General features: G+C 51.9%; 1 protein-coding gene across 2 annotated transcripts in view; it reads right to left on the bottom strand.

Annotated features, from left to right (window-relative positions):
* sptbn4b (spectrin, beta, non-erythrocytic 4b) overlaps positions 1-21,194 on the bottom strand; it is a 42,159-nt gene extending 20,965 nt beyond the window's left edge. For both annotated transcript variants that reach the window (XM_084673592.1, XM_084673593.1), the window contains exons 1-20: positions 21,050-21,194; positions 20,332-20,483; positions 18,249-18,422; positions 14,783-14,874; positions 14,334-14,414; positions 13,789-13,904; positions 13,419-13,531; positions 13,075-13,262; positions 12,629-12,746; positions 12,229-12,387; positions 10,918-11,220; positions 10,467-10,617; positions 9,813-10,153; positions 8,886-9,415; positions 8,503-8,640; positions 7,036-7,276; positions 6,455-6,613; positions 5,931-6,287; positions 4,002-4,204; positions 2,906-2,996 (exon numbers count right to left, since the gene is read on the bottom strand). In XM_084673592.1, the coding sequence (XP_084529718.1) occupies positions 2,906-2,996; positions 4,002-4,204; positions 5,931-6,287; positions 6,455-6,613; positions 7,036-7,276; positions 8,503-8,640; positions 8,886-9,415; positions 9,813-10,153; positions 10,467-10,617; positions 10,918-11,220; positions 12,229-12,387; positions 12,629-12,746; positions 13,075-13,262; positions 13,419-13,531; positions 13,789-13,904; positions 14,334-14,414; positions 14,783-14,874; positions 18,249-18,422; positions 20,332-20,483; positions 21,050-21,194 (3,852 nt within the window). The remainder of the gene's footprint in view (positions 1-2,905; positions 2,997-4,001; positions 4,205-5,930; positions 6,288-6,454; positions 6,614-7,035; positions 7,277-8,502; positions 8,641-8,885; positions 9,416-9,812; positions 10,154-10,466; positions 10,618-10,917; positions 11,221-12,228; positions 12,388-12,628; positions 12,747-13,074; positions 13,263-13,418; positions 13,532-13,788; positions 13,905-14,333; positions 14,415-14,782; positions 14,875-18,248; positions 18,423-20,331; positions 20,484-21,049) is intronic.
* Positions 21,195-21,410: the final 216 nt, after the last annotated feature.

Genomic DNA, 21,410 nt, shown 5'->3' with positions numbered 1-21,410 from the left:
ATCCTCATGTGAGGATCAATTCTTCTATCAGGTCTTATCGCCTAATAACATGAACACACGCCGTTCTTGTCCACATCAGAACAGCAGAATATTTCAAGTCAAAAATCACCCTCTCTCCGATCTCTGTTTTTTCCCTCCCTCCCACCCACATCCACCCACCCCATTCTCCAATCCACCTCTCCATCCTCCCCTCCTCCCCCGACTCGCACAAAATAACGGTAAATCCGCTCGATTTACCGGCAGGCAGCGTCTAACGGTAACGGCCCACGGGGTTGTGGCGGGTAGCCGTTGGTATCCGCATTCTCAAGCCACCATCCCGGTGAACGGTTTAACGGCAACGTTACAGCTCTCCCCGTCGAGACAGACCCAGACACACGCTTCTCCAGGAAACGACAAGGAGACGCGGAGCAACACAAGCCTGGCAAGCAAGGCTCCTGGAAACCCAGCTAGGATGATGCTGAGAGACTGAGGCTGGAGCAGAGACTGCGCTCTCCCTCTTTCTTCATCCCTCTCTCTTCCTCCCACTGTCTCTATCTCTCCCTCTTCCTCTCTCTCTCTCTCTCTCTCTCTCTCTCTCTCTCTCTCTCTCTCTCTCTCTCTCTCTCTCTCTCTCTCTCTCCCTCTCGCTTCCTCCTTCTCTCCCTCACTGGCACTGCTGCTGCCTCTATGTGACTGTAGCCCCTCTACACTCAACCCAGAGGGAGAGAGGGAGAGATGAGGAGGAGGCGGATCAGTGACGAGAGAGGGGGGAGGTACGAGGGACGGAGGGCGGGGGAGTTGGGGGAGTGAAAAGAGAGGGAGAGACAGAGAGTAGGAGAGAGAGAGAGAACAAAAATCCTCCCAAAACAATAAAATGGCAGGCAGGCAGCAGGTCTGCCCACCCCTCCCCAGACTCTTCCCTCCTCCTCCACTCCTCCACTCCCCCGCCCCCTCCACTCCCCCGCCCCCTCCACTCCTCCGCCCCCTCCTCCCCCACTGAGGCAGAGAGCAGGCTGCCTAGCGGAGGGCTGGGAGGGTCCAGAGCCCGCAGCCTCTCTGTCTCAGCTCGAGAGGCAGCCAGGGAGGCAGGGATGGAGGGGGAGGGAGTTGGTTGGCGTCAAAGAAGGGGAAGGGGAGGGGGGAGGGGGTTGCACTCCTCCAAGGAAATCCAGACACGCTCGCCCCTGTCTCTGAGTTGTCTTCCTCTCCTCCCCCTCCCCCTCCCACTCCTCTGCCCCACTCTCTCTCTCCTTTTAATCTATCCCTCACTCCCTCAGTACATCTCTCCCTTCTCTCTCTCGTGTTCCGGCTCTCCCCAGCAGTGCTATGCTGTTTCCTTTGCCGCTACTGCAGTGCCTGGGCAGGGAGGAGGAGAGAGGCCAGGGAAGGCATGCGGGGGAGAGGGAGGGCCAGCAGAGCGGGTAGACCAGGGGAAGAGGAGGGTGGAGGAATAGAGTCCTTATAGGAAGAAGACCTCGTCGATGGAGAGGCAAAGAGAGAGAGAGGGAGAGGGAGAGAGAGAAAGAGAGAAAGAAAATGAAAGTGAGTGTTAAGATTTTAAAAGCTGAGAGAGACAGAGAAGAAGTTAGAGATTGAGGGTGGGGGGGTTAACGATTTATTTGTGAGTTGATAGATTTACTACTGCCCAGCTTTTCTTTGAAGAGACCAGGCCATCTATATATCTCTCTTCTTTCTTCTCTCTCTCTCTCTCTCTCTCTCTCTCTCTCTCTCTCTCTCTCTCTCTCTCTCTCTCTCTCTCTCTCTCTCTCTCCTCCAGGAACCAAGGGTCTCTAGGGGGGGGGGGTCTTGCTGGGGTTAAGGGTGAAAGGTCTCAGACAGTAGCTCCCTAGAGACCCTAAATGAATTGGGTCTATCTAAGACTGGGGGATTAAGGTTGATGGGAGGATGGGTGGGGGGGTTGTCCAGAAAGACAGAAATGCATAGTCCATCCCTACATCACACTTTTTGGTCCGTACCTCCGATGGCCACATGAGCGATTCAAACCCAGGTCATGGTCACGCAACCAAGTATCCACATCCAGAGATGCTTGATTGGTGGTTGTCACAAACCCCAAACTCACCGTGTTAGCAGATTGATGATACTGAGTCAGGGATGATGTTGTTTTTGTGCTTAAAAGGAAACAGCAGGAACTAGATCGAATTTGCAATTGAGGAAAAGCAGTCAACCTCAAACTCCCTCTTAGAAACTAAATGGAGACAAGATATCTCTCTCTACATGCATGCATATTCTTCCCACCTTTCTCTTTCTCATCCTTCCTCTCTCCCTCTCTCATTCTTCTTCTCTCTCTGGTTCAGAGGGGCTATATTCCTGTCATCACAGGAAGTCACAGTCACGGCTATCACAGAAAGTGATGATCACACTACTGACCAGCTCCTCACGTTCCCACGAACTGTCGCAGTGAAACAACCTTACATGAGGTCACACAGAGAGAAGACTCCTCACACACACACACACACACACACACACACAGAGGGGTGCACCTCACACACACACAAACACGCACACAAACCCTCATACACACGCAGAGGGCTCCTCACATTCAAACACACAAAAAAAAAAAACACACACACACACATATGCATATACACACTCTCTCTTTGCTGAATTACTTATGAGGAGATGTGTGGTAAATAATTCAAGGCGTCCAGAGAGAGAAAGTTGCAGAGCCTAAATAAAGCAGGCCAGGCCAGGGCGTGGTGGCTACTGTGGTTGAAGACAGGACAGTATGGGGGACGGTATAGAGATCAACCCCCCACAAATACAGATTATTCATCATCCATCACAGCTAAGACATCTAGAAATCCATCCGTTCACATATAGACCCCCAGACCTACACCAATGCGCCAGTATTCAAACCAAGCAGACACAGCAGATACATTAAAGGTTTGGTAGAAGGTTCCGGTACCTCGTGGCAGTCCTGGAGGAACCTCTGGAGACCCCACTGGCCGTTGAGTTTCTCCAGCCACTGTTGGGCTTGCTCACGGTTCTGGTGACCCCTGGAAGACACGCCACAGGAACACAGTTAGACCCTGGTTAGAACGCATCATTACCCTGGTTAGGACTCATCCATGACCAGGTTAGGACTCATCCAGGATAAGTGGGGAAAAGGATTCATTTCAGGTTGAGAATTCAACTTTTAAACTGTTGTGTTTTCTCATCCATTGTCTGTGGGATTACCTTCTGTGAGTGAGAGGTCTAACCAACCAACCAAATGTGAATGAGGATTATAATTCAAACAGAATAGAGGCGTTGCAGGAACAGCTGCCCCCCCCCCCCCCCCTTCTTCTGTAATCCCCCCCAGCATGTTTCTTGTGATATTATGGGGTGGGGCGAGAGTCCAGCTGAGCATTCTTCACCCCTGAAGCCTCCCCCCTAATCTCCCTCACCCCTCCCTCTCTCACATCCTCCCTCACCTCCCCCTCACCTCCCTAAACCCCCACCACCCCTCTCCCCCCGCCCCCTCACACCCACATGCCCTCACACCTCAGACCCCCCCCACCACCCCCCTAGCCTGCCTTCATCCCTCTCGCCCCACCTCACGCACCCCTCGCTGTGGCCCCCAGACGTCAGAGCACATGACGTGCTGTGGCCCTGAGCCAGGGCCAGACAACAGAGCTCAGGACCACAGCATGTCATGGGTCTTTTCACTGTGTCCGAGTCTTTTGTCTGCCTGTGTGCACCGTTGTAATGGTCACGCTGTGAAGTTGTTCCTCACAACCAACACTACAAGCACCCTACAGTCCTGCAGGCTAGCAAAACCACACATATAAATCCAAACACAATTTGTTTTCAATATTTCAGATATATAGTGCATAAATAAATCCATACATATATATGTACATATATATATTTATTTATTTATATTTATATATAGCCAGCCTGCCAGTAGCTCAGGGAGTAGGTCAGTGTCTGAACCAGGGGCGTAGCTTTCATTGTAAATCAATGGGGCATGTCCCGCCCACATCTGAACACAAAGCCACTCCCCCTGGTGTGCAGCGCACCTCTTAGCCAGCGTGTCGACCCGCTCCTTGATGCGGTCTGAGTAGATGTTGCTCTGGCTGATCAGGCTCTCCCCAGCCTCGATCACGGCCTTGATGCGGTGCAGGTTGAGCTCCATGGTGGTGGTGAAGTCCTTGTGCTTCTTAATGGCCGCCTCCACCGTCTCCACCGTGGTGGGGAGCTCCACGTGGGCTAGGGCTGACTCCTGGAGCAACAGGGAGGGACAGGAGGATGACAGTAGACAGTAGGTTAGCATGGGTTAGCTCCATCTCCTGGAGCAAAAGCAAGAAACAATGAAAATACTCTTAACTATAGTTGTTTCTATTGTAGTTTTCCTCTTTTTAACATGATGGTAGTTACTTTAGATACATGACATTGTAGATTGATCTTGAGTCTTAATGACTCTTTAGTTAAAAAATAAAGGATAGAAAAGAGAGAAAGGAGGAAAGAAAGAGTGTAAGAAAGAAAGGCATGTTCATGGGTCTCTCTCTTTGACTATTATTGAAGAGGAAATTCCATGGCCTCTTGTTCTAGGCCCCGAGGCAGGGTCTACAAGCAAACCAGAGGAGACACATGGTCTGACACACACACACATTCACACTCACACACACGTATCCACACACACCCTCACCCACCCCCACACAAACACACACATTAACACACACGCAATCACACTAACACACACACACATTCACACAAACACACACACACATTCACACTAACACGTGCACATTTCCACATACTCACACTGACACACACACCTACACACACAACAACTCTCACTGACACACACACGCAGACCCAGGCCATGGACAGTCATGCCATCTGACATTTCAGCTGGGGAGGAGACTTGCTGTGCATGTACAGTGATACCTCTAATGCATGGCCCCAGAACATCCTGCACAGTCTTCAGTCAGTTCACCATCAGACATGAATGTGTATCTCCTCACAGTCTTATGAGTATCAGAGACAGAACACCCTAAACAGAGTGCCAATAGATGCACTCCTACTAGTTAGATTTAGAATTACAGTACATATATGGCATATATACAGTATATAGTACATACAGTAAAGTTGTATATAGAAACGTAGTACTGGTGCAGTGTAATCCCACACACACACACTCAGTGACACACTGCAGGCTGTGGGTATGACAGGAGTTTGCTACTGTAGCACACTCAGCAAGAGGAGCAAGCTGCCAGGGCCTCAAATCACCCCCTCCACAATGGAGAGAGAGAGAGAGAGACCGAGAGAGAGAGAGAGAGAGAGAGAGAGACCGAGAGAGAGAGAGAGAGAGAGAGAGAGAGAGAAACAGTATAGATATAGAGTTACAAGAGATGCTGCATTGCAGATCTACTACCAGTCAGTCCTTACATATTTAATGTCACATCTCACATGGAATCTCCTGCCATCCACACACCTAGGTCACCCTACACCTGGGCTAGGGGATATACCTTCTCTCTAAACACCCACTCTCTCTGTCCCACTCTCTCTATCTCTACCTTCCCCTCTCTCCCTCTCTCCCTCCGTCTGTCCATCTCTGTCTCTAATTCTCTTACTCTCTGTTTCTCTCTGTCTCTCCTTTCCTTTCCCCCGCTCTCTCTCTGTCTCGCTCACTCTCTCTCTCTTTCCCTCTCTTCCTCTCCATCTTTCTCGCTCTCAGACTGTCTGGTGGTTTCCCTGGCAGCATGCAGGGATGTAACAACGGACCACACCCAGGTGTAGTTCCAACACTGCCCTCTGTGCTATGTCTGTCCAGAGTATCTGTCTAAACCATGATGTCTCTCCTGGGTACTGGGCCATCCATGACCATCAGCCGTACATCCAACAAGTCGTCTTACTACCTCACTCAGGAAAATACAACCCCCACCATAGACGTAACCCCGGCAACGGCCTTCTCGCACGCGACTCATTGGCGCCCGCGGCCTAACCTGGTTGTTGAGGAAGGCCTCGGCCTGTTTGACGTCGCGCAGGAACAGGTGGAAGATGTGCGCCTGGACCAGCACCTCCCTGCGGCTCTCCCACATCTCCAGTAGCTTGTTCCAGCCCACGTCCAGCTTCTGCAGCCACTGCTGCAGCGCGGCGTACGGCAGCGGCGCCTCCTCCGTCTCCAGCAGCTCGTTGACGGCCTGCAGGCGCTCGTAGTCCTCCTCGTAGCGGCCAATCTCCTCCTTCAGCGCCGCGTGGAGGTTGATGAGGCGCTCCGCCTCCTCCAGGGCGTTGGGGAGCTCGTCGGACGCCGCCGCCATCTGGGTCTGCACCAGCCACGTCAGGAACGAGTCCAAGTCCTGGAGGACAGATTGTACAATGGGAAATGTTATAACATTAAAATAACACGTATAGCATGACAACAGCATAGGCCCTGGAGAACAGAGCGCCATAACATGGAATATATACTAACATTGAATAACCCCCACTTGTCCTAACAGTGTTGTACCATGTGACCAGGCCGCACCTGTATGAACTGCTGCAGTCTGCCGGCCACCATTAGAGAGTCTTCGCAGCCCTGCAGCGTCCTCTTCAACTCCTCCCACTCCACACTGATGCCCTCGAAGGGCACTAGGACCTCGAGGGCGCGGTCGGGGTGGGAGGTGGCCAGCTGCTCCGCCTCCCCCTGGAAACAGATGGCAGGGATTGTCAAAAAACTGTTTTTTACTGTTGATTGCTTCCCATGTTTTTGTATATTACACTTTTAATGACAACTTCTTGATGTGTTTTTTTTCTCATAAGTGCCCGACCGCTATCTTTAAAAATTGTCTTTACAATATCCTCCACACCAATGGTCTCCAACCCTGTTCCTGGTGAGCCACCTTCCTAAGAGTGTTCCTCCATCCAGCACCCCTGATTCTAATAACTATTAACTATGAATAACTATACTGAATGTAATGTTGAATCAGGTTAATCACAACTTGGTGGTTGGAGGAAACCCCAACAGGGAGGTAGCTCCCCAGGAACATTCTTGAAGAATGGAGACCCTTGCTCCAGACAACATCATCCAGACGTCCTGACCCTAGCGTCCGGAGGGCCGTACCCTACCTGCAGGTGCACAAGCTTGGGCTCCAGTACTGCCAGGGCTCCCTCCATGGTGGAGAGGCGGCGCTGGAGGGCCAGCACGCCACCCAGGTCGCTGCCCACATACTGGGTGGCGTCGATGGCCTTGCGCTTGTCCTGGATCTGGGACTTGATCTCGGTACACTCCAGCAGGTAGTTCTGCAGGCGCAGGATGGAGTCCAGGTGGTCCTTCTTCTGCTCCACCATCTCCACGATGCAGTTCCACCTGGAGGAGGGGAGGAGTGGGGGCCGGGGGGGGGGGGGGGGATCAGCTAGTATCAAGTAGTTATAGAACACCCACCATAAAAACTAATCTTGATCACTTATACTATCATTCTTTTTACATAGTAGATGGCATGGTTTATTATAGTAACAGTACGCCCATGAATAAAAAACATGATCATTTCATCAACGTTAAACCGTGTGTGTGTGTGTGTGTATTTGGGTTGTTCTGTCGTGTGGCTTGTGGCTGAGACAGACTGGCTGGTTGGCCTGTTATCTTCTCCCAGATAACTCTAAGCAGGACCGCTCCTCATTCAATCATGCGTATCCACGGTGACGTCATTCGAGGACACCTCAGCCTGCAGGCCATGTGTGAGTGTTGCTATGACACCACTCGTCTGACACTCTCAAGGTCCGGTCTCCTCGAGCAAAGTCAGGCCCGGTCTAGATGTCGGCCATACAGGTAAAGGGCTGGCTTTTAAAGCTACAAACACTTTGAAGTGTTTTTAAATTTGAGGGTGAGATGGAGAAGAGGGTGGAGGGAGAAAGGGAGAGGCTGGAGCGAGAGGCTGTTTTTGGGGCCTGAAGTGGCTCCTGAAGCCAGCATGGCGGTCACCACAGATGGTCACCCCAAGACAGACTGACAGTGCCAGGGTCACAGGGAACTGGGCCATGGGGACCGCTGACAGACAGCTCTGCCAGCCTATAGCCAGCATGCCTGAGAAAGGAGCAGCCACTCCAGAGGCAGGGTGATCAGCGGGGGGCGGGCCCATGAGATCAACATGGCGTATGTTGGTCAATGACTGGGCCAAGTATGATCACACGATGAACCAGATTATTTAAATCACAAACCCTCACCTGCTGTCTCCTCTCACAGGAGAACAGACAAGCCAAGTCTTAGGGGAAATCGGTCTCGGCTACATTTTCTTTTGCATCCTCAATCTTTCTAGTAAAGTCCAGAAGTTCAAAAAAACGTGCAAACCACATTAGATGAAATGATTGCCACATTGTTGAGGATGGCTAACTGTCAATCCTGTTTGAATCATGTTTATGCACTCTGCCTGGTGTAATACAGACAGTTCCTCGACGCTAACCATCGAAATACTGTTTGAACACTTCTGGTCCTTGATTTGTGTGCCCTGCTTGCTTCCATACACCTACAGCTAACGCCAGTGGCAGAGCCATACAGGAAGGATGGATGTTGATCTGTGGAGTGTTAGGGTGTCATACCTGCTGTTGAGGTGGTCCTGGCAACCTCTGACCTCTGTGGAGCTGGGGTGACCTCCGTCCAGAAGCTGCTGCACAATCTGGTTCACGTCCAGGATCCTACCCATCAGGCTGTTCATCTCCTGGTCCAGGCTCTCAAATCTGCAGTTGAGGCAGGGTGGCAGAGAGACAGAGGCAGACAAGGCCGAGACAGGGAGGCAGAGAGACAGGAGAGGCAGAGAGGCAGGGAGGCAGAGATTTAGAAAGGCAGAGAGACAGGAGAGGCAGATATGCAGGAGAGGCATGGAGGCAGAGCGTTAGAGAGTTCGAAAGACAGGGAGGCAGAGAGCCTGTCTGCCTGCCTGCCTAGCTGTCTGTCTTCTTCCGTCTACCCGTCTCCACCCTACCTGTGAGCGACCACCTCCACGTCCTCCAGCCTCTCGGGCACCTCCATCTGGTTGAGCCACTGCTCCTTCTCGTCGATCCACACCTCGCAGGCGTTGACCTCGCTGAACATGCGGTACACGGCCAGCGCGTCGTGGAGCCACTGCTGCCTGAGCACCGCCACGTCGGCCACCTCGGCGTACAGCTGCTCCACGTCGCCCATGCGCCCCTGCACCTCCTCCAGCTCCCGGAACACCAGCGGCAGCGCCACCATGTGCTTCCGGAGCGCGACCACGTGGAGCCGGTGTTTGTCGATGGCGTCGCGCACGCCGCGGTGCTTCTTGAGGAGCGACTGCGTGGAGTACTCGTCGTGGCCAAAGTCCTCGCTGGAGACGAGGCGGTACGCGTCCTGCAGCCAGGCCAGGAGGTCGTCGGTCTCCGTGCTGAACTGGAAGAAGTGGAGCGCCTCCTGGAGGTGGTTGAGGCGCTGCGCTGCCTGGTCCTCCAGGCGCTTCCACTCCCCCTTCACCTCCATGATCCGCTCCTGGATGCCCTGGGGGGAGGGGAGGCAACTGGGGTCAGGACCCACACTTGGGGACTGTAACACGGTGTCACGTCGAATGACGTCAACGTTGACCATACTGCATCACTGGCTGTCTCGGTACGTGCATGTTTGGATGCGTTTATATGGCAGCATATGAGGTGTGAAATGAGCATGCTTGAAGGAATTAGACGACTGTGGAAGCATATTATTACTGACGTGCCAAGCCTTACACTTGAACCTTGATGTTTGCTATTCTTTTTATGGTTGCACAACATGTACAACAATTTTGCTTTTGAATTGTTATTTGATGTTGTGCTGTGCTATAATATGCTACATGCATGGCTATGCTATGCTATGCTGAGCTAGTTTAAGATATGCTATGATCCATAATCTGACGGGCCTCCACCTGGGTGCCGAAGCTCTTCTCGCTGAGGATCTGCTTGCCCTTCTTCATGGTGTTCTGGAGGAGGGAGCGGTGTGCCAGCAGCTCCCCAGCCAGGGACTTGTGCTTCTGCAGCAGCCGGAGGACGGAGCTCAGGTCCTTGCCGCAGGTCTGGGAGCCCAGGATAGAGCTCTTCTCTCGGATCCAGGCCTCCGACTCCTCCACCTCCTGGTAGAAGGCCCACAGCTGCCGGGACTCCTCCAGCTCCTCGTGTCGCTTGGACGCCAGCTCCTTCAGCTCCTCCAGGCAGGTGGAGACGTGGTTTACGCGGTTACAGATCACCTGGGGGTCGCACGGCTGGTACCCTGCAGGGGTATATAGAACTGATATATAGAACTTACAGTGTAAAATGAACTACTCTAAAATAAACTGTTCTAAAATAAACTGCTCTCAAAAATGTCGTATTTCTTATGATGGCAGACAGGTGCAATCATAAAAAGTCAGTATCTTTGAAATACAGAAAATAACTTTTGGTGTGCCCCCCCAGGAACTGCTTTTGAGGAAATGTCAATGTACTGGGGGCCCCTAACATTGATATCAGATTTCAACCCCTGTGGTTTCTACAGATGCTCTCCACACATGATCCTGTCTGGGGCGAGGCCTGCACCCCTCTCCTACCCTCAATGGTGGAGAACTTGAGAGCGGCGGCGTTGAGCGTCTGCACCCTCTCCGCTTGCACGGCGATGTCGGCCTCCTGCAGGCTGTGTTTCTGCAGCAGGTCGTCCACCTCCAGCAGGTGCTTCCCAAAGTCCTTAGACAACAGCTGCACCTGGGGGGGGAGGAGAGGGAAGGGGGAGGGAAAAAGGGGGAGGGAGAAGGGGAAAAGGAGGACAGGGAGACGGTGGGGAGGAAAGGAGGGAGGAGGAGAAAGAGGTTTCACCTGCCTGGGACGTCATCCTTTTTACATAATCTGCAAACTCTGCAAAAACCTTCCTCTATCTGTATCCACAGCTGCCTAGTTTAACCGCCCAGATAGGAATTATGGGTTTTGCGGTTTTACACAACAGCAAGTCATATAAGGTTACAGGACAACTGACTCTTGCGTGAAAAGCGGATCTCCTCTGCGTACCTGCGTGTCCTCCATCCAATCAATCATGTAGACCATCTCCTGGAAGGTCTTCTGCAGGGCTAGGTTCTTCTCCAGCCTTGTCCTCCTGCCCACCACCAGATCCTTCAGCAGACTCCACTGGCCAAGGATGTTCTCCTTGCGGGCGGAGATTCTCCGAATGTCGTAGTAGGCCTCCGCCTCCATCTCGGCCGCCAGCTCCACCACCACGCCGATGCGCTCCTCGTACGACGAGATGTCCGCCTCGATGGCCTCATGCTTCTTCATGGCCGCCTCCACCGCCGGCAGGTCGTAGCCGAAGTTGTCCTGGAGGAAGAGAGGGAGCAGGGAGTGAGGCCGGAGAACAGGCCGACTGAAGCAGAGGGGAAAGGACAGATGGTGATACAGATGGGGAGTGAACAGGGGTGTCGTTGGACCCTTTTTACTGGGGCACGTGCCCCAGGATAAATCTTCTGCGCCCCAGTAAAATCAAAGGTTTGAGTTTTAACGATTTACTTTATTAGTCAGTGCATTCATTTAGGTTGATAATCCCGGAAAAAATGTATGCAGTATCCCAACCAACGCTTGTACAATGAAAGCAGTTTAACAGAAAACACCCAACCGATGCCTGCAGAATTCTATGTCAGCGTGCTCTTCTGAGCTTGCCAAATAGCCACTGCAGTACGCACACAGAAGTCCAGGTGTCGGACTCAGAAAGCATAAAAAAACTAAAGAAAGTTTCAAAATGATAGGCCTACCGATCATCATGACTTAAACATAAAAACAATATTACATGAAGCTCAAAAAAACTGTATTTGCGCTCAAATGAATGAGAAAAAAATGTGCACGCTTGCATTAACTATTGATGTCCCTGCCAAAGCTGATATAGAACTTGCGTCCCTGAACTGTTGTATAGTGGGTTAAGCAAGTGGAGTTTTTATAGCCCAATAGTGCATTGTGAAAAGCAAGCTTGAAAGAAAAAAAAGGGATATGAATAGGGGCCAGTGCCCCAGTAGAGTTTCATGTCTAACAATGCCTCTGGGAGAGAGAGAGAGAGAGAGAGAGAGAGAGAGAGAGAGAGAGAGAGAGAGAGAGAGAGAGAGAGAGAGAGAGAGAGAGAGAGAGAGAGAGAGAGAGAGAGAGAGAGAGAGAGAGAGAGAGAGAGAGAGAGAGAGAGAGAGAGAGAGAGAGAGAGAGAGAGCAACAAACACCACAGTCAGGAGATATTTCCCCCTTGGAGACAACACCAGAGGGACTTTAGATAACCCCAAACCTCCATTATGTTTTGGCTGGCAGGCAGACAGGACAGTCCCCTGCCAGGGCGTGAGGGCCTACCTGAGACACCAGGCGCTGGTTCTCATTCAGCCAGGCCTGCCTCATCGTGGTCTTGTGGTCAAACCTCTGGGCCAGCAGCTCCAGCTTCTCCTGACGAATCAGCTCCTGCCGTAGAGCCACGCCCCGCTCATGCTCCGCTTTCTCCAGCCTCTCCCACGCCTAGACGCAGCAGGGAGTAAAAACGTCAAAAGCATGTTCTATTCTGTCAAGCACTGAGGGGCGTCAGGATGAAAACACTTACATGGGTTCTGAAAGCATACCGTGATTCAAAGGGATCAAGAGGACCAGATGACTCATTTGTTTGGGTCCATTTTTTAAGGAGTGCTGGCTATTAATGTCATTGTACTAATAACGTTAATGCACAAGTCAACAGACAGCCTGTCGCTGTTTCTCTCTGTACCTTGTTGATGTCGGAGATGAGCTTCCCTTCATGAGGAACGTAAAGCTTCTGGTTGTTTGCTCGCAGCTTGCTTTGGATGGTGAAGAGGAGGACCTCAAGGTTACCCTTCTCCTGGAACCTGGTGGGGAGAGGGTGGGGGGCACAGTTTGAACTGGGGCAGGAAGACAGAAAGACAGGCCGCCAGGCACACAGGCAGGCAGACAGACAGACAGACAGACAGACAGACAGAAAGACAGGCCGCCAGGCACACAGGCAGGCAGACAGACAGACAGACAGACAGACAGACAGACAGACAGAAAGACAGGCAGAAAGACAGGCAGGCAGGCAGGCAGGCAGGCAGGCAGGCAGGCAGGCAGGCAGGCAGGCAGGCAGGCAGGCAGGCAGGCAGGCAGGCAGGCAGGCAGGCAGGCAGGCAGGCAGGCAGGCAGGCAGGCAGGCAGACGTACTTGATGGGCTTCTCGATGGTGCAGTAGGTGGTGAAGGCCTGCAGCTGCTGCTGGACCCCCGTTAGTGAATTGGCAAACTTCTGGTTGCTGATGACAGCGATGGTCTTCTCTATCCACTCCAGCAGGTCAGACGCCAAGCCCTCGTAGCGCTCAATGATCTTCTCAGCCTCAATCGCGTTTTCCAACACCTGGACACACACGCACACACAGACGCACGCATCCAAACATACACACACAATTACTGTATATACTATATGTTTTAAAATAAGTGTTTTATCAAAGCACAAACCTGTTAGCTGAGGTTTCATGGAGAAAGTTTGAATCTGGTGGAAGACTCGGCCTACCTTGCCTACTCTCTTGCCCTCCACAATGAGGGCCTTCATCTTGGAGAAGTAGTGGTAGTAGGAGACCACGTAGGTGATGATAGACTTCTCATCTGGGTTCTCAGTGTTGACGTCTGTATGGGACACACAGGAGGAAGCGAGGGAGAGAAAAAAAAAAAGAAGAAAAAAAAAGATAAAGATTGGAGAAAGAGAGAGAAAGATTGGAGGGAAAGAAAGAGAGAGATTGGAGAAATTTAGAGATTGGAGTAAGATAAAGAGATTGGAGATCGATAAAGATATTGGAGATAGATAAAGATCTATGAGAGGGATAAAGAGATTGGAGATGGAGAATCAAAGTGAACTGTGAATGTGAGGCTGAGTGTAGGCTCACCCTCTGGGTCCAGTAGCTTGGTAAGGCCGAGGTTATGCTCTGCGATGTTGAAGGCTTGTTGGAGGTTGTGGGTGGCATTGGACCGGGCCAGCTTGTGGAATTCTATTAGGTCAGGTCTTAAAAAGACAAAAAGGGAAGTCAAGCTGGAGGCTTTAGCTTAGCGGGCTACTGACTATCACAGAAATAAAACCAAAAGGAGCCACACCTCATGATAAACCTTTAGGATTGAGGACAAAAGCAGCTTGGCGAAATACAAAGGAGATGTTTGTGTCTCTGTCATCAGACCTCATTGTCAGCTTATTGGGAGTGCATCAGAATACAAAAATACTAATCTGATGCACAGTCCTTTTTACAAGTCACAGAGGACTTCACATATATGCCCACATAACCAACTTCTACCTTAACCAACATAAGCCTTCATGAAAGACATAGAAGGAAAACCCATAGATGGGTAGATGGAAGAAACCTTGGGGGGAATGGAAGAACAAAAGAAGGAACATCTGGATGACTGTGTGACTGAATGGATGACAGGATGCTGGTCTCACCTGTGTCTGTGTATGAGAGCATTGAAAGCCAGGCCATCCCTCCAGCAGGTGGTGAAGTTCTGGATGTTGACCTCAGGGTACCTGGGGTCACACAGGGTTTCAAAGGTCAACGCAAGACACGTCAGTCAGCATCAGTGCAGATTTTTCCCCTACATTCTCCAACGGTCAAGCGACCAGTGAAAACCCTTTCATAGGAAATCCAGTGAGTATATAAAGCATTTGAACCCTGGTCATCCCTGGTCCTCTGGGCCCACTGCCTGGCATGTTGAAGATGTTTCCTTGGTCCAACATAGCCAATTTCAAAGAGTGGGTTGCCGTCAAGCTTTGCAGAAGCCTGACAAGTGTGTTGGAGCAGGGAAACATCTAGAGCATGCCGGGCAGGGGGCCCTGAGGGCCAGGGCTGAAGACCCCTGGTGTGAAAGGGGGGCTGTGGAGGCAGATGGACCCACCCTGCAGTCTTCATCTGGCACCAGAGCAGCAGGGCATCCTTGGCCGAGCGAGTCTCTCTGTTGTCCTCCGTCTCTATCTTGATCACCTGGATCTGAGGAGCGGAGGGGGGGGGGGAGTGGGAGAGGAGAGAGAGAGAGAGAGAGAGAGAGAGAGAGAGAGAGAGAGAGAGAGAGAGAGAGAGAGAGAGAGAGAGAGCGAGAGAGCAACAAACACAACAGTCAGGTGGAGAGAGACACGGGGAGACAGGATAAGTTCAGGTGGGATTGTGGTGGAGCAAAGGAGCATAAGAGTGTCTGGAATACATCTGTGTAGACACGCCCGCATATATGTTGACATGGGAATATACCTGCCATAGACCTTTACAGTCCAGTATAAACCTGTCTATCTGTCTGTCTGTCTGTCTCATTAAGTTTGGTAGCAGTGCCCTTACACTGGTGTTCAGCACCATGCTCATGTGTGTGTGTCTAACTCCACAGCATGCTGTCCTGTTTCTAACAGTGCTAGCTGCATCTTCTCACCACACACCACATGAATTAAACATGTGTCTGTGATGGCCTTATGCACCAGTCGCGGCTTCATCATCTAACAGGATTGGTCGACTCATCACGAAAGACAGCCATTGGTCCTCTGATCATTATACATGACAGGCGTCCAATCACATCAGTATGACATGATTCCAACTAATGGGAGGGATGACACCTAAAAATATGCTGTAGCGTCATCTTCCACACATTACACTGCTGAGGCTCAGAGCCGGGAACACACACACACCCTCCCTCTCTTTCTCAACACACACACACACACACCCTCCCTCTCTTTCTCAACACACACACACTCACTTGCTCTCTTTCTCAACACACACACACTTGCTATCTCATACACACACACACACAGACACACGCACTGTCTCTATCTCTCATACACACACAAAACACACGCGCTCTCACTCACGTGTAATGAATAAGAGTGATAAAAATAGTGAAAAAACACAAACAATATGGTCATCTTTCTGCACAGATATTGATCTCTGCATATTGATCAATATAGCCACAGATCTATAATTCCCATATAGATCTTTAAGGCCGGTGTTGCCATAGGCAGCCATACACAACACAGGCAGCAGCCTGCACAGACACAAGGACAAGCAGTCTAATACCTGGATAGCAAAGGACGTTTCGTCAATCCGTTCAAATACTCCTGGATACAGTATGGATTACCTCTGACTGCACCTCTTTTCCATTCCCCCTTCACCTCCTTTCTCTCCCCCTCTCCTTCTTTCTCTTCCCCTGGCTGTGTGCTGCTGCGGCAGACACCAGGCCTTACCTGCTGACTGGGCAAAGTCAACTCTCAGTCAGACATGGAGGAAGGGGAGGTGTGGAGAAGAGGGAGACGGAAAGGCAGGGAGGGGAAAGAGAGGGCCAGGGTGGGCCAGTACAGATGGAGGAGGGACAGGGTAAACTGAGAGAGGAGTGTGTGAGAAAGAAAAAGTGAGGTGACAACAGCAAGGGGTTGCGGCATTACTGAGGGAGAGACGGAGGGAGAGAGGGAAGGAAGGAGAGTGAGAAAGAAAGAGGGAGGGAAAGAGGGAAGGAGAGAGAGAGAAGGGGAGAGGAAGAAGGAGAGGTCCTCGCCCAGAGCCCCACCATCATCAATTCACAAAACCTTCTCCTCCTCTATCAACTCCTCTCTCTCCTCTCACTGCTCCTTCTCCTCCCTCTCTTCCTTCTCTTTCACTGCATGCAAAATTGGCGAGGCCATCGACTGGTTGACTCTAGGGTGCAGGAGAGAGGGATCCTGGCCAGCAAGGACCCACATCCTGAACCGTAGCTCTCACTGTTCCGACAGAAGAAGCTACTGACACTAACACCAGTCTCATCTACAGACCTGGTCAGCTACAGACACTAACCCCCAACACATCTCAACTCAATCAGATCCCCAATAAACACCCGCTCAAAACAAGTCTAAGCCACTGTACTTACATGTCTGTCCCTCTGTCCATCTGTCTCCTACCACCACCTGCTGTTTGTTAGTCAGTACATGTGTGTGTCTGGGTTAGTGTGTGTGTGTGTATGTGTGTGTGAGAGTGAGTGAGTGAGTGAGTGAGTGAGTGAGTGAGTGAGAGAGTGGGAGAGAGAGAGAGAGAGAGAGAGAGAGAGGGAGAGAGAGAGAGAGAGAGAGAGAGAGAGAGAGAGAGAGAGAGAGAGAGAGAGAGAGAGGGAGAGAGGGAGGGGGAGGGGGAGAGGGAGAGCTAGCATGTATGTAAGAGAGACTGAGATACAGAGAGAGACAAAGAAAGAGAAAGTGAGATAGAGAGAGAGAGAGCTCGTATGTGTGACGAAGGCAGAGACAAAGAGAGAGATATACAGAGATTCAGAGAGTGGTTCAGAGAGAGAGAGAGAAAGAGGATAACAGGGAGAGAGCTAGGATGTGTGTAGGAAACAGAGAGGATGTCAAGCTGTGTGTCCTTGTTGGAGATCAGACTACCAGAGCAGGCCAGAGTGACATTCAAGCTTTGTTGGTAGCGTCGCACAGAGATGATGCGGCATGTTTGGTTGGTTCTCTGAGCCGACCCTATGGCTGGTCTGGAAGTCACTCCTCCAGCTCACAAACCAACACACTGAAAACAGCCTGCTAGGGATGTGATGACGATGAGATGCTCACACACACAAACAAAAACACACACAGACACACACCTCTATACACCCCCCCCCCTCACACACACACACGAACACACACAAACAGACATGCACATTTACATTTATGCATTTAGCAGACGCTTTTATCCAAAGTGACTTCCAAGAGAGAGTTTTACATGTACAAATGCATATTCATATGCATTCACACACACATGCATACACAAACACACACATACACACTCAGATACATCAACACACGCAGAAACACACACTGCATGTTGGGCTGCTGTGAACACGATACCTTATCCAACAGACCCACAAAGCTATATCTGTCTATTTATGACACAGATTGATGAGAACGTTTGGCAAGGAGAAGCTGTGTACAGTACGTGTATTTGTGTGTGTATCTGTGTGCACGCATCTGTGTGTATATTGAGTGAGTGTGTATATGTACATATATACATCTGTGTGTGTGTATGCGCATGCGTGTACGTGTGTGAATGTGTGTGTGTGCGTTTGCATGTGTGCATGTGAATGAGGTTTTCTCTGCAGTATTTTGTCTATAAGCAGTGGTGATGAGTCACAATGGGTCCCACCCAAACAGCAAGGTCAGGCAAGAACCAGCGCAAACACATAGAACGGCTATCATATTCCACCACAGTGGCCAAGGCATTTCCTCACAGCTGCAACACAGGGGCTGGACACTGCTACTGTGGCCATTGTAACAGCAATAGAATGTCAGTACAGTAGTGTACTGACGTTATGCTAGGATGATAACAGGATGCTAGTGCACTAGTAAACTGGTGTGTACACTTCGGAGGAGCCCTACCTGGAAGCGGAGGATGATGGTCCAGATAAGGCCGAGGGTGAGGCGGTGGTTGCCGTCAACGATGTCGTGAGAACCGACGTTCTCCAGGTGAACCCGCTGCTCTTTGAGAAACTGGAGGGCCTTGTCCACGTTCTCCAGGCAGTGGATCCTCATGCGACCCCTGGTTGGCCTCGGCTTGTGGGGAGAGGATGGGAGAGAGGGGGAGGAGAGAGATGGGGAGGAGAGAGAGGGGGAGGAGAGAGATGGGGAGGAGAGAGATGGGGAGGGGGGAGATGGGGAGGGGGGAGAAGGGGAGGGAGAGAGATTGGGAGGGGGGAGAGAGAGGGGGAGAGAGAGGGGGAGGGGGGAGAAGGGGAGGGAGAGAGATTGGGAGGGGGGAGAGAGAGGGGGGAGAGAGAGGGGGAGGGGAGAGAGGAGAGGGAGAGAGATGGGGAGGGGGGAGAGAGAGGGGGGAGAGAGAGGGGGAGGGGAGAGAGGAGAAGGAGAGAGATGGGGAGGGGGGAGAGAGAGGGGGAGGAGAGAGAGGGGGAGGGGAGAGAGGGGGAGGAGAGAGAGTGAAAGGAGAGAGAGGGGGAGGAGAAAGAGGGGGAGGGGAGAGAGGGGAAGGAGAGAGAGAGGGAGGAGAGCAAAAGGGGGGAGGGGACAGAGGGGGAGGAGAGAGAGGGAGGAGAGAGAGGGAGGAGAGAGAGAGGGGGGGTAGGGGAGAGAGGAGGAGGAGAGAGAGGGGGAGGAGAGAGAGGGTGAGGAGAGAGAGGGGGAGGAGAGAGAGGGGGAGGAGAGAGAGAGGGAGGAGAGAGAGGGGGAGGAGAGAGAGGGGGAGGAGAGAGAGGGGGAGGAGAGAGAGGGGGAGGAGAGAGAGAGGGAGGGAAGAGAGAGAGGGGGAGGAGAGAGAGGGGGAGGAGAGAGAGGGGGAGGAGAGAGAGAGGGAGGAGAGAGAGGGGGAGGAGAGAGAGGGGGAGGAGAGAGAGGGAGGAGAGAGAGGGAGGAGAGACGACAGGAGGGCAAGGTCAGACGGAGGGTTGTGTCTCCAAAACACAAACATTAAGTGGACTATTCTCCTCCCATTCCATCTGACACAACGCTGCAGTTGTTAATGAAACTTTTATGAATGCTTGAAGATTTGGAAGCTAAAATAGCATGGTGTGTTTCTTTGAAGCAGCCTCTTATATCCGGACACAGGACTGATGGTGACACAGCCCTATCATGTCTGTGAGGAAGACCTTTCTGAGAGAGAGGTGTGAGAAGACCTGACTGGTCACGGCATAAGGACAAGTAGAGTAGATGAGGAGAGGAGAGAGAAAATAGAGCTACTACTGGTCAAAGGTCTCGGGATATACCAAAGAGATATCAGCACCAGGAAGAGATATGACTGCAAGAGAGTGTTTATTGGCATTAATGAGTGATGGTAAGGTGAGGTGAGGCAGGGTGCTGTGATGAGGTGAGGCAGGATGTTGAGGTGAGGCAGGGTGGTGAGGTGAGGTGAGGTGAGGCAGGGTGGTGAGGTGAGGCAGGGTGATGAGGTGAGGTGAGGCAGGGTGGTGAGGTGAGGCAGGATGGTGTGATGAAGTGAAGCAGGATGTTGAGGTGAGGCAGGGTGGTAAGGTGAGGTGAGGCAGGATGGTAAGGTTAGGCAGGGTGGTGAGGTAAGGCAGGGTGGTGAGGTGAGGCAGGATGGTAAGGTGAGGCAGGATGGTGAGGTGAGGCAGGATAGTAAGGTGCGGCAGGGTGGTGAGGTGAGGCAGGGTGGTGAGGTGAGGCCGGGTGGTAAGGTGAGGTGAGGCAGGATGGTAAGGTTAGGCAGGGTGGTGAGGTGAGGCAGGGTGGTGAGGTGAGACAGGATGGTGAGGTGAGACAGGGTGGTGAGGTGAGGTGAGACAAGGTGGTGAGGTGAGGTGAGACAGGGTGATGAGGTGAGGTAAGACAGGGTGGTGAGGTGAGACAGGGTGGTGAGGTGAGGCAGGGTGGTGAGGTGAGACAGGGTGGTGAGGTACTAGAAGGTGAGGTGAGACAGGATGGTGAGGTGAGACAGGGTGGTGAGGTGAGACAGGGTGGTGAGGTACTAGAAGGTGAGGTGAGGGCGTACCAGCAGCTCTCCAGACAGGACCTCCAGCAGCCTGGTTAGCATGTAGCCATCGCGCAGGTCGTTGTAGAGGTCGGCGATGCGACAGGACACCCGGGCCAGGTGGGAGTTGACCCACTTGGTGAAAGTCTTCTTCTGGACAGCATCTCGCTCATCTGAGGGGAGGGACACGCAAAGACACACACACACACAGGCGCACACACACGGCGCACACACACACAGGCAGAGGTCTCAGTTTCACACACAGAGCAGTCTACTGTCCTTCTAAAGCTCTGCATGAGTGTGACATGCAGGCTGATTGTGCTGACAGTGTCACGAGCACTAATGAGCCCTTCACCAGCACATACGCTCCTTCTTTCTTTCTGTCTTTCTTTAACTCTTTCATTCAAAGCCTCTCTCTGTTTCTTTCTTTCAAATGGTCTCTTTGGAAATCTCTCCCTATCTCCCTTGAAATTCCCCCCTTTCTGTCTCTCATTGTAGATCATTATCTTTCTTTGGAAATCTCTCTCTTACTCTCTTTTTCTGTCCATCCTTCTCTCTCTCTCTCTCTCTCTCTCTCTCTCTGTCTCCCTCCCTCCCTCTCTCTTTCTCTCTCTCCCTCCCTCCCTCCCTCCCTCCCTCCCTCCCTCCCTCCCTCCCTCCCTCCCTCCCTCCCTCCCTCCCTCCCTCCCTCCCTCCCTCCCTCCCTCCCTCCCTCCCTCCCCCTCCACCTGGTCCTGACCTGCCAGGGCCTTGATGCGGGAGCACTCAAACAGCTTGGAGCTGGTGCACTCGGTGTCCCAGTGGGCTGAGCTGGCGGGGCGGTTGTTGTTGTTGAGCTGGCGCTGGGTCTCTGCATTGTCCAGGTCTGTGGAGGCATCGGCCATCGCGCCCCTGGACCCCCTACACAGACACACACACACGTACACACAGTATTAGACCTGAGACTGTAGTGTGCTTTCCAGTAAAAAATCCTTCTCTGATACATTCAAGGGCAGAGGATACATACCCTGTATGACCTTACCCACCCCACACCTGCAATCGGCAGTTAACTCAAAATGTAAAACAGTTTGCGCCTCACTGTTAAAAATATACATTCATTC

This window comes from Hypomesus nipponensis, chromosome 15 (genome assembly GCF_054491055.1).
Source record: "Hypomesus nipponensis isolate SF chromosome 15, ASM5449105v1, whole genome shotgun sequence".
In the NCBI taxonomy this organism is placed as follows: domain Eukaryota; kingdom Metazoa; phylum Chordata; class Actinopteri; order Osmeriformes; family Osmeridae; genus Hypomesus; species Hypomesus nipponensis.
The sequence above is the reverse complement of the archived record's forward strand: the minus strand, read 5'-3'. Positions and strand labels throughout refer to the sequence as shown.